At 44.9% G+C, this 13,184-nt stretch overlaps 1 protein-coding gene across 7 annotated transcripts in view; it reads left to right on the forward strand.

The window, feature by feature from the left end:
- The window catches only part of RANBP3 (RAN binding protein 3), a 121,780-nt gene that overhangs the window by 64,366 nt on the left and 44,230 nt on the right, over positions 1–13,184 (forward strand). For all 7 annotated transcript variants that reach the window (XR_003092157.1, XM_006037627.3, XM_025194041.1 and 4 more), the window contains 2 exons: positions 8,273–8,392; positions 10,379–10,482. Coding sequence is in view for 6 of the 7 variants with exons in the window: in XM_006037627.3 (XP_006037689.1) it covers positions 8,273–8,392; positions 10,379–10,482 (224 nt within the window). In the remaining variant the exon portion in view is untranslated. The remainder of the gene's footprint in view (positions 1–8,272; positions 8,393–10,378; positions 10,483–13,184) is intronic.

Raw genomic sequence — 13,184 nt, forward strand, 5'->3', positions numbered from 1 at the left:
CTGTGGTCATCCTATACTCTACCTAACGTTATTTTCCCCTTGGTCCGGTGAAAGACTGAGGCAAAGTAGTCATTCAGGAGTTCAGCTTTCTCCTGGGTGCTGGTAGTCAGCTCTCTTGAGTTGTTGAGCAAGGGCCCTACACTCCCATTTGTTTTCCTCCTGTTCCATATGTACCTGAAGAAGGACTTCTTGTTGTCCTTGATTCCCATTGTCATACTCTCTTAAAGTAACAAAGGCCAGAAGTGTTACAGATGCTTACACATGATTTAGCTGTAATTGTACCTGCTCAGTCTGAACAATTGCGTAGTGAAACTTAGGTGTCCATGCATGCAGGGCTATCCATCAAAGAATAGAATTTGGCTGGGCCAGGTAAGTGCCAAAAATACTCTGCAGAGCAGGGGTGTCAAAGGTATATGGTTTGCTGGCCAGACTTGGTGCACAGAGCCATATATATGGCTTGTGGGGCTGGTAGAGATGCCTGGAATTCTGGGGCAGGGTAAGCAGGGCAGGGCCTACCACTGAATACCCAGTGGCAGAAGCCCTGAAGGGCATGTGTATTGACTGTGGGAAGACTTGAGTGACAGCTGAGTTAACCCCTGTCCCAATTCTTGCTCTGCTGCTGCTAAGTCCAGATCTGACCCATGAGAAACCCCACAGTGTATTTTGGCTTGTAGGGGCAATTTTGAGTTTGACACTCTTGCTGTAGACTCTGAAAATACAGCCACTTGAATGACCAGGAAAAAAATAGAATGTCACCTTGAGTGTCCCTGTGCCCACTACTCGCCTACAGAATACAGCACAGAGATGGATCTCTTCCTCCTCCCCCCCCCACCCCCAAAACTCTGTAAAAGTTCTTTTGGTTTTAGTGTCTGCATGGAGATTGTGCCTCATTAGGTCAGGCAGTCATTACCTTGTGCAGGAGAACTTCCAGGAAGTGGTAACACCACTCACCTTGGCAAAATGCCTGACAGATGTTTTATATTGCCAGTTGATGAAGTTGGGAAAATGTAATTTGAAGTAGTGTCAAAAGGCCAAGTAACTATTCAACACAACTTTTAGAACACGCACTTAGAGCCCTCACTGAGTATGGAGGAGTTGCTTTGTCCCTCTGCCTCAACTGTTGTGGCAAGAGGAATTACTGGCTGGGATCCAGATCAGAGTACCCTTACCAGGGTCTCCTTGTACTCCACTCCTCCTTCTGTAGCCTTCCCTCACCATTTAGTGGATTATAACTACTGCCTGCCTGTCACGTCAGCCAAGGACCCCTTCTGAACCTCCAAGACTAGAGCCTGGTCTTAGCGGAGTGGGCAATCTGACTGTCTTGACCAGAGCATAAGACCGTGCAAAACTGCCTTTTGGGCCCCGATCAATACCACTCTTCCCCAGGCACCAGCTGAACTTTTTGGAAAGCTGTTCTATAGATTAACCACAAGGTATCTCTCCGTCCCCTAGGATTCTCAATCTAAAATTCCTTTTATTTAAGGAAGAGAAAATCATGAGAAATAAACGCCAAATGCTTCGCAGAGGTTCAGATCTCTAGTTACTTCAAAAGACTACAAATGTAGGGGGGTGGGGATATCTCTTGATTTATCTTCATCTGAAGATTCTGATTCAAGAGGATGCTTTAGGACAGGGGTTGCAACCCATGGTACATGAAGCCATTTTACTTGCAGCTTCCCGGTTGCCTTCTGTAGCCAGCCTGGGCAGCTTGTTGCTGGCAGCAGATGCATGTGTGCCACAGGGTGGACAGTGGGGAAGGGGCTGGGGTTACATTGCCACAACAAAGATTGAGCCCCTTCCAGCTCCCCTGCTGTCCACCCCTGGCATGCCAACAATTTTACAAGTCGAAGTTGTGGGTGTTTTCGGCACTGTGCCCAAAAACCATTGCTGAACCCTGCTTTAGGACAAGGATTGGCAACCTACAGCCCTCAGAGTAATTTGGATTTGATCTGTGGAGCAGGGGCTTCAGCCAGTGTTTAGCAGCAGGAGCTGTGCCATGGCTGGGTGGTAGAGAGAGAAGCTGTGCTGGGGAAAAGTGGAGGTGTCAGCTGGGTCCTAGAGCCTGTGCCCCTTCAGCCTAAGCTGTCATTCCAGTCTGCTGCAGGAAATCTTTGCCAACACCTGCTTTAGGGTGTACTTCTAAGAGGTGCGAAGTAACATTGTTTCTTAAGTTGCATAAATGTTCAGAGTGTACACTAGATATTTCTCAGTACCTAACTGCTCACTGGCACGGCGTGCAACATATGCAATAATTGGCTGCGTCCAGATGAGCACGGCTGTGCAGTATGTGGCATTGCACATGCATCTGTGGTGCCACATACTGCATGTTCAGCTGTTCTCTACACAGCGAGGCAGCAGCATGAGCTGGGTGGTGGTGGGGGGGAGGGGTTGACCCCTGGATATCCAGGGGTCAGAAACCGTGCTCCAAAAAATTGTGGATTGGTGCACGCAGGAGCAGTGCTTGCCCCTCAAAACCAGTGCCTGGCTGGCCAGAGCCACACTCCGGCCGGCCAGGCTCTGAGCGGCAGGATCACTGTTGTTGCAGTCCCAGGAGGACCTCAGGTAAGGCTGCTGGGGCCCCAGCCTCCCTTACCCCACCTGGGGTAACCTGCCATGCACCAGACGGTCTGTGGCACAGGTATTCTCCAGGGACAACTAGCAGTGGCACAAGGTGCACTCCCACTAGTTGTCCCTGGGGAACCAAATATAAATGCTTTATGTAGACATGGCCATTGTTGGTATTGGGTTCCCTTGTCCATTCTCATAATGCATGATGGCAAATCAAAGCAGAAAAGACAAGTGTTAGTCATGCACCAATTCCTATAGTTGTGAGTCTCTTCCACATCCCTATGTGCAAAAGGAATTATTCCTTCCTTAGGGGAAGAGGGGTTGTAGTGCAAATCAGAGTTAGAAGCTCATAATAACATATCAGGAAAAGGAAAAAATGAACAGAGGATAGACTTTTAGGCAAGTAGTACAACAGGAGGATAAGAGATGTTCCTGCCATCCTTATAAGCCTGGGAAATTGAGGTTTTCATGTTGAGCTGCAGATGTAGGTTGCCATGGCCTAAAGTTCAGGTGATGTTACTTCATTATGGTACTTCATCATTGCATCCTTCTGTAGCAGATGGATGTTGAGTGAAGCAAAGGCAGTGGTTCAGAGAAGGAAGAGCTAGTAAATCTGTTGGTTTTGTTATTTCTACTCTACATCTCCCCCAACTTCCATTTTATAAAGCTAGAAGATTCCTCAGTGAGAATTGGCTAAAATCTTATACTGATATTGCTAACAAAAATGTTTTGTTTTCCTGGAGTTGAGGGAATCATCCTTTCTAACTGCAGGGGATTTCCTAATAGTGGTCTCTTCACTGTTCAGGCCCTTAATTGCTGGGTGAATCCAGGCAAGCACTAACTTGGTCCCTTTCTTTATTCTTGAATGTTATTGGATGAGTATCAGGCCAATGGAAATAAATATATTTCTAAAAGCACTCATCTGATATCCTTATTATGTGGATATTGCTGTCTGTGGTTCTGTTTTGGGATGCCATACTTCTGTGTTGAACATTTTAGTGCTTGTGAAAGCATTCAGAGTCATAAAGACACATTATTCCAGTCTCAAAGTGAATAGAAATTTTTTTAACTTGGTTTTCTCAACAAATCTACAAATGTCAGAATTCAAGGTGCACACTTTAAAATCCACATCAGTGAAGGACTTTAACATAAAATATGTCATTCCACTCATTATCCACCAAAAACCCAGCAACATGAAAGATCTCAAATCTTGCTGTTTGAAATGGAAACTTTACAACATGAAGAAAAAAAGAAGCTAATCTCAACAACAACAACATATACTTTCTAAGCCTATGCAAGAAACACCATCATTCCCAAAAAACTGAACATCTGCAATCCTGTGCTCCACACACAGCTCCACAAATGCTTAACAGTCCTGCAGGAGAACTTCAGAAAAACATAGAAATCATCTCCTTCACATACTCTACTCCAAAAGAAATCGCCTTGAGAAGGAAATCAAGACATGCTAGAAGCACTTACAAGAGACGAATCAGGTTATCTTCCCAAACATTATACAGTGTACACAAAAAGAGTACAAAAGATTTATTATGCCATCCATCCAACATAAAAAGAAGAAATGGAACCAGTTACTACAGGAACAACTTTCCCAGCCCCAAAACAACCCTCAGAAGAACGACACCAATACCGTACAACATTCTGTGCGGGCCGGGAGCGGTCCGAGGCCCTCGGGGGTGCGCGGCGGGCTGTGGCCAGCAGCCCTGGCACGCGGGTCGGGGAATGCAGGCCGGTGGACTAGAATTGGGCACGGACGCTTAGCGGTTGACTAAAGATTATTTTACTTACACCGTAGATGGTCGCGGTGCAGGCAGGAAAACTTGCTTGAGTTGCGGTTACAGATAGGAAAGAAGAGAAGCGGACAAGAGTTCCTTCCACGCGAACTCTAGTCCAATCCGGCTGAAGTTTCTAAAAACGCGAGCCCGTCGTGTCAACTGAAGAAAACAATTCGGAGAAGAGCTCTGGATACACTCGCACGAAATTTGCTAGGCTCCGTGGAACTTGCGCGCAGGGAAGGGGTTCGTCAAGGGATCGTTCGGCGACGGGGAGAGGCCAGAGGTTGATCAGACCCCTATAGCCTTCTTAAGGTACATGCTGGGTCTGTTAGGCTCCGCAGCGCTTAGAGATCTTCACGAGACGTGAAGTCCTCCTCCTCCAGATGGTTGTGGAGTCCTCCCTTGCGGGGTTCTCCTTGGAGTTCTCCAACTTGGGCGGAAACTGCTCAAGCCTCTTATACGGCTAGCAAGCCAATCGCTAGCCGCCACGTGGGAATAATTTAGAACTGGCCAATAGTGGGACACAAATTTGCGTGCGGGTGGCAGGAACTTCTTTGCACTGGGGTTTTCTCTTTGCAACTGAGAAATGCACCTTGCAAAGAAAGCTCCTCGTGGCGGGAAATAATTTAGCAGTGCCGAAGCGTGCGCGCACACAATCACACCCTTGGGTTGTGACACATTCCAACATCATACTCGATGAAACAGAAAGTACCAATCAGCCCTCTAACGTTATCAGTCTCTTCACTCACTCACTTGCACCAAAGCTGAAAAAACTGTCCTCTCGAAAGGCCTTAATTTCTGTCCAAAAAACCCACCCAAATAAGATATTACAATGTGGAGAACTAGAAGAATTTTTTCAACACCTCCATCTGAAGGAATATTTCCACAACCAAAAGAAATCCACTTTCAATGCTAGATCCAGTGACAACATCAACGAAAAAATTGATGCCAAAAAATCGTCAGATTGGACACTTTACAGTGGATGAAATTCAAACCTCGATTGCTACGTTGACTGCTTCAGAAAGAGAATGAACAACGAAACACTCAACAACAAATGCCACCATAACAAACCTCTCCCTCTCGGGGAGAAGGGCCATAGAATCTCTTAAGTTCCAACCACCAAATAGTAATAAAACCAGCAGATAAAGGAGGAGCTATAGTTATCCTTAACTGTGAGGACTATGTAAAGAAGCCAACAGACAACTCTCTGACGCCACGTACTGTGGAAAAACTAGAGGGAGATCCAATTCCCCTTTTCACCTCAAAACCACAATCACATCATTTCCATCTGAACTACAAGAAAACCTTCAGACCCTGATCTCTCCACTACCCAATCCAAGGACTTTTTACATACTCCCTAAAATCCACAAGCAAAGGAACACTGACAGACCTATCATTTCAAACCATGGGATGCTAACAGAAGAAATATCAGGTTTCATGGAATCCATCCTAAAACCACTTGTCGCCCAAAGACAGTTTTATCCAAAATGCCATGGACTTTCTGTAAAAACTCAAAAGCATAGACCACTTTTCCAAGCAATGCCCTCCTAGCCACCATGGATTGTCGTTAGCTTATACACCAACATCCCACATTAGGATGACATCCAAGCCTGCCTCACATATCTACAAGAGTGAGATTACAACTCGGAGTACAGACCTCAGGATATCACTGAACTTGTACACTTCATCCTCACACACAACTTCAGTTTCAACAGCCAACACTTCCTCCAGGCTATGGGCACAAACATGGCCCCACAATATGCCAACCTTTTTATGGCCCACCTGGAAGAATTCCTTAAGAACTGTACCATCAAACTCTTACTATACCTGAGATACATAGATGACAACTTCATCGTTTGGACAGAAACCCTGCAGTCTCTGACTTCCACCAAAAATTCAACAATCATCACCCCTCCATCAGACTGTTGCTTGAATACTCTAACACTAGCATTTCCTTTTTGGACACCATGATCAATATCCAAAATGGTGGAATTCAAACCACCATATACAAGAAACCCACAGACCAACATGCATATCTACACAGAACCAGCAGTCACCCTAAACACAAGCCAAGAAAGCTGTAATATACAGCAGAGCTCTCTGAGATCACTGAATTTGCACCGAGGAGAATACCTATGTTCACCACCTCACAAATCTCAAAAGGGCCTTCAAACAAAGATACTCCTCCAGAGAGAGAGCGAGATCACACTTCTGAAAGAGCTATCCAGGTACCATGCGAAGATTTGCTGCACTACATAAAGAAAATCCCCACAAATCATACACTATTACTTATGACATACCACTCTTCCCTGGAACCTTCATGGGAAAATCCTCAAACAATTGCAACCTATACTTGGAAGAAGATCCATTTCTTAAAGAGCTCTTTTCAGAACCACCCATCCTAGCGTTTAAATAACCACTGAACCTTGACAACCACATCACCAGAAGCAAACTTCCTATGGCCTAAAGCACACCAAATGGATCCAAACCATGCCGGGACAAAAAAATGTAAAACCCGCCAACACATCTTGACCACTCCCACAATAACTACACCCCACAACAGAACCATCACCATTCCTGGATCTTGCACCTGCACCTCCAGAAATGTAACACATTTCAACCAATGCACCAAATGCCCTGATGGAAAATACATAGGAAAGAACAAACAAGCGCGTTCGTTCTGGTGCACAGTTCATTGGAAATCTAGAGACAAGAACACCCAATTACCTGTGGGGGCACACGTGTCACAGGACAATCTTACATTTTTTTCTTTCTTCTCCTCTTCCTCCCCTCTTTTTCTGCCCTTTGTCTTGCTAATTTCTAGCTATTTACTTCTTCAGTCAGTCTCTTCTCTACCTTGAATTACTGCTACTGTAGAGTCTCCCTTATTCACCTTTGTTCCCCCCCCATGCTTCCCTCCCCTTCCTTTCCCTTCTCTACCTTTTATGTTTTCCTAATTTCCACCTATTTACGTTCTCAATAACATCCTGTCACGCTTAGCTTCTTTCATTCCTTTGAGTCTCAGAACAGCAGAGACTTCCAGTGCCTGAAGAAGAGTAATTGTGCCTCACAGCTTGCAAATAACTTTTTTCCAGCTACTCAGTTGGTCTAATAAAAGATATCACATCTACTCAAAGAACCTTGCCTGCCTGTCCTTAGACCAACACGACTACAACCAAAAACCAAGTAACTCATTATCCAGCATTTTTTTGCAGATGCATTCTACACATTGCTGTTTAGAGCATGATTCTCCTTTTCTTTTAGCATCTGTATTGTGAGTATCTGCAAGATCCTAATAATTCTGTCAGTCATTTGTTAGGTAGGAAGGGTTCTGTGCCCGTCTCTTACTAGGTAAATTCCATATCTAAGCTTTATCCAGAGTTGGGACCAAAGGTAGCATTGCAAAAAAGTAAGAATGTTGCAGAGCTGTGCTTTAGTTTAGCCTAGCAAATTTGTTTGGGTGTGCATGGTATTTTTAAGAAAGAAGTTGGTCTGAAGTAAATGGAAGATCACAGCTATACACTGCCAAAGATGAGCTATTCAAAACATCTAGATTATGGAGAAACTATTCCAGGTCTAATAAGTATTTATATAGTCTCTATTTGGTTGATATTATATTTATGGAAGTTTCCAGACATTTCTGGATAAACTACCATAACTGGTTTGGACGGAATTGATGTTAAGGTCACATCTGTGCTTCCCACTCCCCTTACCTCCTGCAGCCCATCACTGAAACTGTCATATGATGCACATATATCTGTAGGATGAATTATGCTGTAATGCTGGCTTGTTCTTTTCTATCTCTTATGCCTTGAATTAATAAAAAAAATATTGGAAAGGGTAAATCTAGTTTATAGCAAACATTTAAAATCTGTTTTTTTTAATATCTTAATTTTTCTACTTTTTTCGTTTAGGTGCGAGAATGCCAGAAAAAAGAGCTGAACAGTACTACAGAGGATGATAATTATGAGAAGCCAGAGCAAAATGCACAGCAAGCATTTGTGTTTGGGCAGAATTTGCGAGACAGAGTTAAGGTACAGATGTAATCTGATTTTTTTTTTTTTTTTTTTTTCCTGATTTTTTTTTGAGAGTGGTTGAACTTGGAAAAAGCATAAAAGAAGTAGGACTCCAAGCTTGTTCATTAGAGAAATGCCAATTCCCATTTCATTTATGTCTTCTCAATTCTGGAAACAAAATGAAGCTTAGATTAGTAAAGCCTAAAGTTCTGTTTCACTTGGCATTTTTTTATTGTTATCTTTTTTTATAGCCAGTATTTGCAAGAATTTCTGTAATTATAGTTAGTTCAGTCCTCCAGATAGAAGGGGACAGCATTCAACATCCAAATATTTAGCTACTATTTTACTTCTCATGTTTCAAGCAATCAATACCAGCTTTTATTTCTAAATTGACCCGCAAAGGGCATGTACAGATTGTAGGAAAGTAGGGCTGGAAGGGACATGAACTCATTTAATCCAGCCCCCTACTGAAAGCAGCTATCACATGATAAAAAGCTCCAACCAGCTGTAACGTTAGACCTTAATAATTTATACTAACTTTAGCTGGTTGCTATCGAGTTATTTAATTCGTACGTGTAGCATGGTCGCCCCTGCGGCTGGGAGCCCTATCAGCTGACAAGGCTCCTACCCATGGGGAGAAGCCTTTGCCCTGGAGATCATGGCTGCCATGATTCTCAAGGCTTGGGGGCACATGAAACCCCTGGGCCCACCCAAGGCTGGCTCCTGACTGCACCTCATGTGCATGAGGCACAGCTGGGAGCTAGAGCCCATGAGCTCTGTGACTCATGGTCCTGGCTGTGTGTGTGGCTCCTAGCCATTGGGACCTGCTATTTGGAGATGCAGGGGGAGCCCAAGGTTGGAGCCCTAGTTGCCACTTCAGAAAATTGGTGTCTCACCATATAAAAAAAATCAGTGTTACTGTTTAAAATGGTACTGAGGTTACTAAGTGAGTGTTACTGAGGTTTAAAGAGAAGTACTGCTCAAAGAGTGAGAAAATTAGTTTTTCTTAAGAAAAACACCAGCTACTACCTTGCATAAGAACTATGGGATTTGGTGGTGATTCTTCTGAGCTCTTGGCCTGGGAATGAAAGCTTTTTCTTGTACTGAAATTGCAGTGGTCCTTCCATGGCAATTCTGTGCAATGCAAGTTTCCACAGGCATCTGCAGCAGCAAGAGGAGAAGAGTGAATATACATGTTTTAAACCAGTGATTCTTAACAAGGGTGCAGTCAGGTCTTTTTAAGAGAGCCACGCAATGTTAGTACTATTGATGTACAAGCACCTCAGTGTGATCCACAGGCTAAACCCAGAGATTTCAGATAGGGATCCATAATGTCAAAAACATTGACAAGTTGTGGTCTTTCTGAGTTCTTTCCAACTAAAGAATTGTGCTTTTTTTTGTCTACAGTGTAAAAAAACAAAAAAAACCCCAACCAACCAACCAACCAAAAAAAAAACCCAACCAAAAAACAAAAAAAAAGTTTAAAGCTAAGAGCTGGCATTTTCTGAGGAGTGCCTTGGGTATAAAAAGGTTGAGAACCACTGCCTTTAAACAGATTAATCATCAACATCTACTGTATAAAAAAAAAAAAAAAAATGGTATTCATAAGCATGTCTTTCCTGCATATCCAGGGAGGAGATGTGAAGAGTTTAGAACTGCAGAGATGGCAGCTAACCACAAATACTACATGGTAATAACATGCATAATAAGGCATAGGAAAAAGTTATTCTTTTTTAATATAGTTCCAGTGCAGTTGTGTAATAGTTACAGTGGTGTCTGGACTTGGTTCATCCTGTTAATTTACAGATTAATGGATACAATATACTGGCACTTCTGCTGGGGCTCCACCTGAAACAATGGGACACTTGCTATGATACATTTTGTGTGGTTCTTCTATAGTGAATGAAAATATACATCTTGCAATAGAATACAGCCTATGTCATAGTTTTTAATAGCTATGAGCATCTCTTCTTTTTATACTATTACTATTTTTTTAACTTGTAGTTAGGAGATGAAAGTGATGAAACAGTTGAAGTACAGATTGCAGGACTTCCAAGTTCAGACCCTCCATCTGCAACAAATTACTTTCTTCAGTACATCAGTTCCAGGTGAGACTACAAAAAAGGTTGAGCATCTTCATTCTATAGTGTGGACAGAGCATTATTAGTAGTGCTCCTGCTGTCTAGTGGAGATGCTCGTATTTTTCAATGCATTGAAACCTGCTGAAAATACAAGTATGTGGCTAGTAGACAGCAGCAGTACTACACTCGGGTTTCTTCAGGGGGAGGGGTTTGTTGCTTGTTTCCTTTCTTTTCTTTTTTCTTTTTTTTTGAGATTTCCACTTTGTTTTTCAGGTTTATCAGCCAGTGCCTTCACTTGCACACTGGCTCTTTCTGTCTTCTCTCTAAATGCATATATCATTTAATTATTCTGTCTCCCACAGTATAGGGGAGGGGAGAGAGAGAGAGAGAATAAATAAATTAAATATTTATGACTGCAAATAATATCTTCAAAATGTGAAGAGAATGTGACAAATGCAACCGGCTTGAGTTTGCAAAGAGTCTAAAATGAACTTAGCATCAGATATTGGAGAAATTCTCCACCTTTTTATTATGGGGTGTATTTCAGATTGTTTTTAACTGGCACAGCTAGAATTCTTGGGCCCATGGGTCTATTACAGGAATTACCCTTGGTTCCCTTGAACATCTGTGGCACTGAGACAACCCAGAAGTATCTGACTTACTATTATTAAAAGCTTCAAAGTTTGTGTTTTTTGTGAAAACACAGGTTTTGAAGAACCGTGTCCTCATTCAGTGTCTGCATTTAAAAAAAAAAAAAAAAAAAAAAAATCCTACTATTGCACTAAGAAGATAACCTCTGAACAGTAGAATGAGGCATTTCATGTCAGTTGCCATACCTCGTGGCACACAGTGTAAGCTGTTAGGATTCAAACACTACCTATCCAGTGCTTGTTTCCTTTTCCTTAGAGATGGGCATAGTTGATGTCTCTCTTGATTGAGGAACAATCATCTTTGGTCAGGTTTTTTAAGCTGGTTTCTTTGCTAAGGAATTAGACAAGTTAGAGCAGTTTATGCTGTGTCTGACTTGGACAAGACTGGACCAGAAACCAGACTAGAGCAAAAAATAATTAGACAGCACTCCCTCAAGCACACGGTGTACTCTGACTCTGCTTGAAGGAATCCTAGAACAAGGTGGCAGTAATATTGGCATTTGTACCTTTGTGCTGACTTCAGCCAGTCCTGAGACTGTCTCTCTGCACCAAAGACAAGCACAGAGAGGTAGAGCTGCAGGAGCACTGACTCTGTTGCAGGTACTATGTAGAACCATCTTGCAAGGGCTCTAAAATTGGGACTTCTAGAAGGTTTGTCTTTGGAGTAACATGTTTTCCAAATTGTAGTATAAAGGCACCATTGTGACTGTGCACAGAAAAGAAAACGCTGTTCCTGTCTATATACCAACATTTGCACTGATGGCTAAGCCTCATAAGTAGGGATCCTGGTTTTCCCTGATTAACCCCCCCAAAACAAACAAACAAACCCAAAACATTCTCCTCAAAAAAATCACAAATTCTCTTAATAAACCCAAAATCCGTGATTAAAATTAAAGGCCCCGTACAGCCCCCTGGCTCTGTTCGTGCCCCTCACCCCCCACCCAAGTCCCTGTTTCCCCAGCCCTGCCGGAGGGGGCCCCCAGCTGCCAAGGCTGTGGACCCAGGTCCACAGCCCCTTGCCTTCGCTCCCCACTGCTGTGGGCTTGGGCAGAGCAGCTCCCCACCACTGCGTGCACTCCTGGGGGGCAGAGGGGGACCTGTGCCCCTCAGATCTGTACGGGAGGCAGCTCAAGCTCCCACTCTGCTTCCCCACCAAATGGCCTCCACAGCACTGCAGGTATGACCCAGCTGAGCAGGAGACAGTGGGGCTGTGCGGGGATCTTCTCACTGCTACAAACACCCACCCCCAGCTGCTGTGGCAATGCACCCCCTGTGTATGCTGCTGCTTTGAGGAGCACAGCCCTGTGCTGCTGCCCTCGCTGTAGCCCCACCTGTAGGAGGCCCGTTACCAGGGCAGTGTGGGGTGAGCAGTAGCAAGGAGATCCCCGGTTCCTCTGTGCCGGATGGTGCCTGCTGGGCTGCGGAGGCCCCAGGGAAGGGAAGCAGTGCACAGCTTGCAGCAGCAGGTAGCTTCTCTGCACTGGCCTGCTATTCCCTGTTGCCCTGCTTCCCTCCTCTGGGGCCTCTGCAGTCCAGCAGGCGCCACCCGGTGCAGCAGGGAGCAGAGGAGCCATGCGGAGAAGCTGCTCGCTGCTGCTAACCTTGCCCTGGAAACACGCCTCCTGCACACGGGGCTGCAGTGAGGGTAACAGCATGGGGCTGTGCCCCTCAAAGCAGTGGCATGCGCAGGGGGCGTGTCGCCAGGGCAGTGCAGGGGAAGCTCACAGCAGCGAGGAGATCTCCACGTGGCCCCATTGTTCCCTGTTGTGCTGTCATGCCTGCTAGGCTGCGGAGGCCCTGGGGGAAGGAAGCAGGGTGGGAGCCTCTGTGCAGATCTGGGGGGGTGTGGGTTCCCCCCTTGCTCCCTGAGAGTGCGCATGGCAGCGGGGAGCTGGCCCTCCCCCTCCCCTGGACGAGCCACCTGCAGTCCCATCCTGCTCCCTGTTGGGGCCCTGCAGTTGCTCATTGCAGCCCTGGGCCCTAAGCCCCACCTAGCTGGGCAGCAACCCTAACCCTGCTCAGCTTCCTCCCTACAGGAGCCTCAATCCTCCTCTTTCCCCCCCCCCCCCCCCCCCCCCC

Source organism: Alligator sinensis, unplaced genomic scaffold (genome assembly GCF_000455745.1).
Source record: "Alligator sinensis unplaced genomic scaffold, ASM45574v1 scaffold1349_1, whole genome shotgun sequence".
In the NCBI taxonomy this organism is placed as follows: Eukaryota; Metazoa; Chordata; order Crocodylia; family Alligatoridae; genus Alligator; species Alligator sinensis.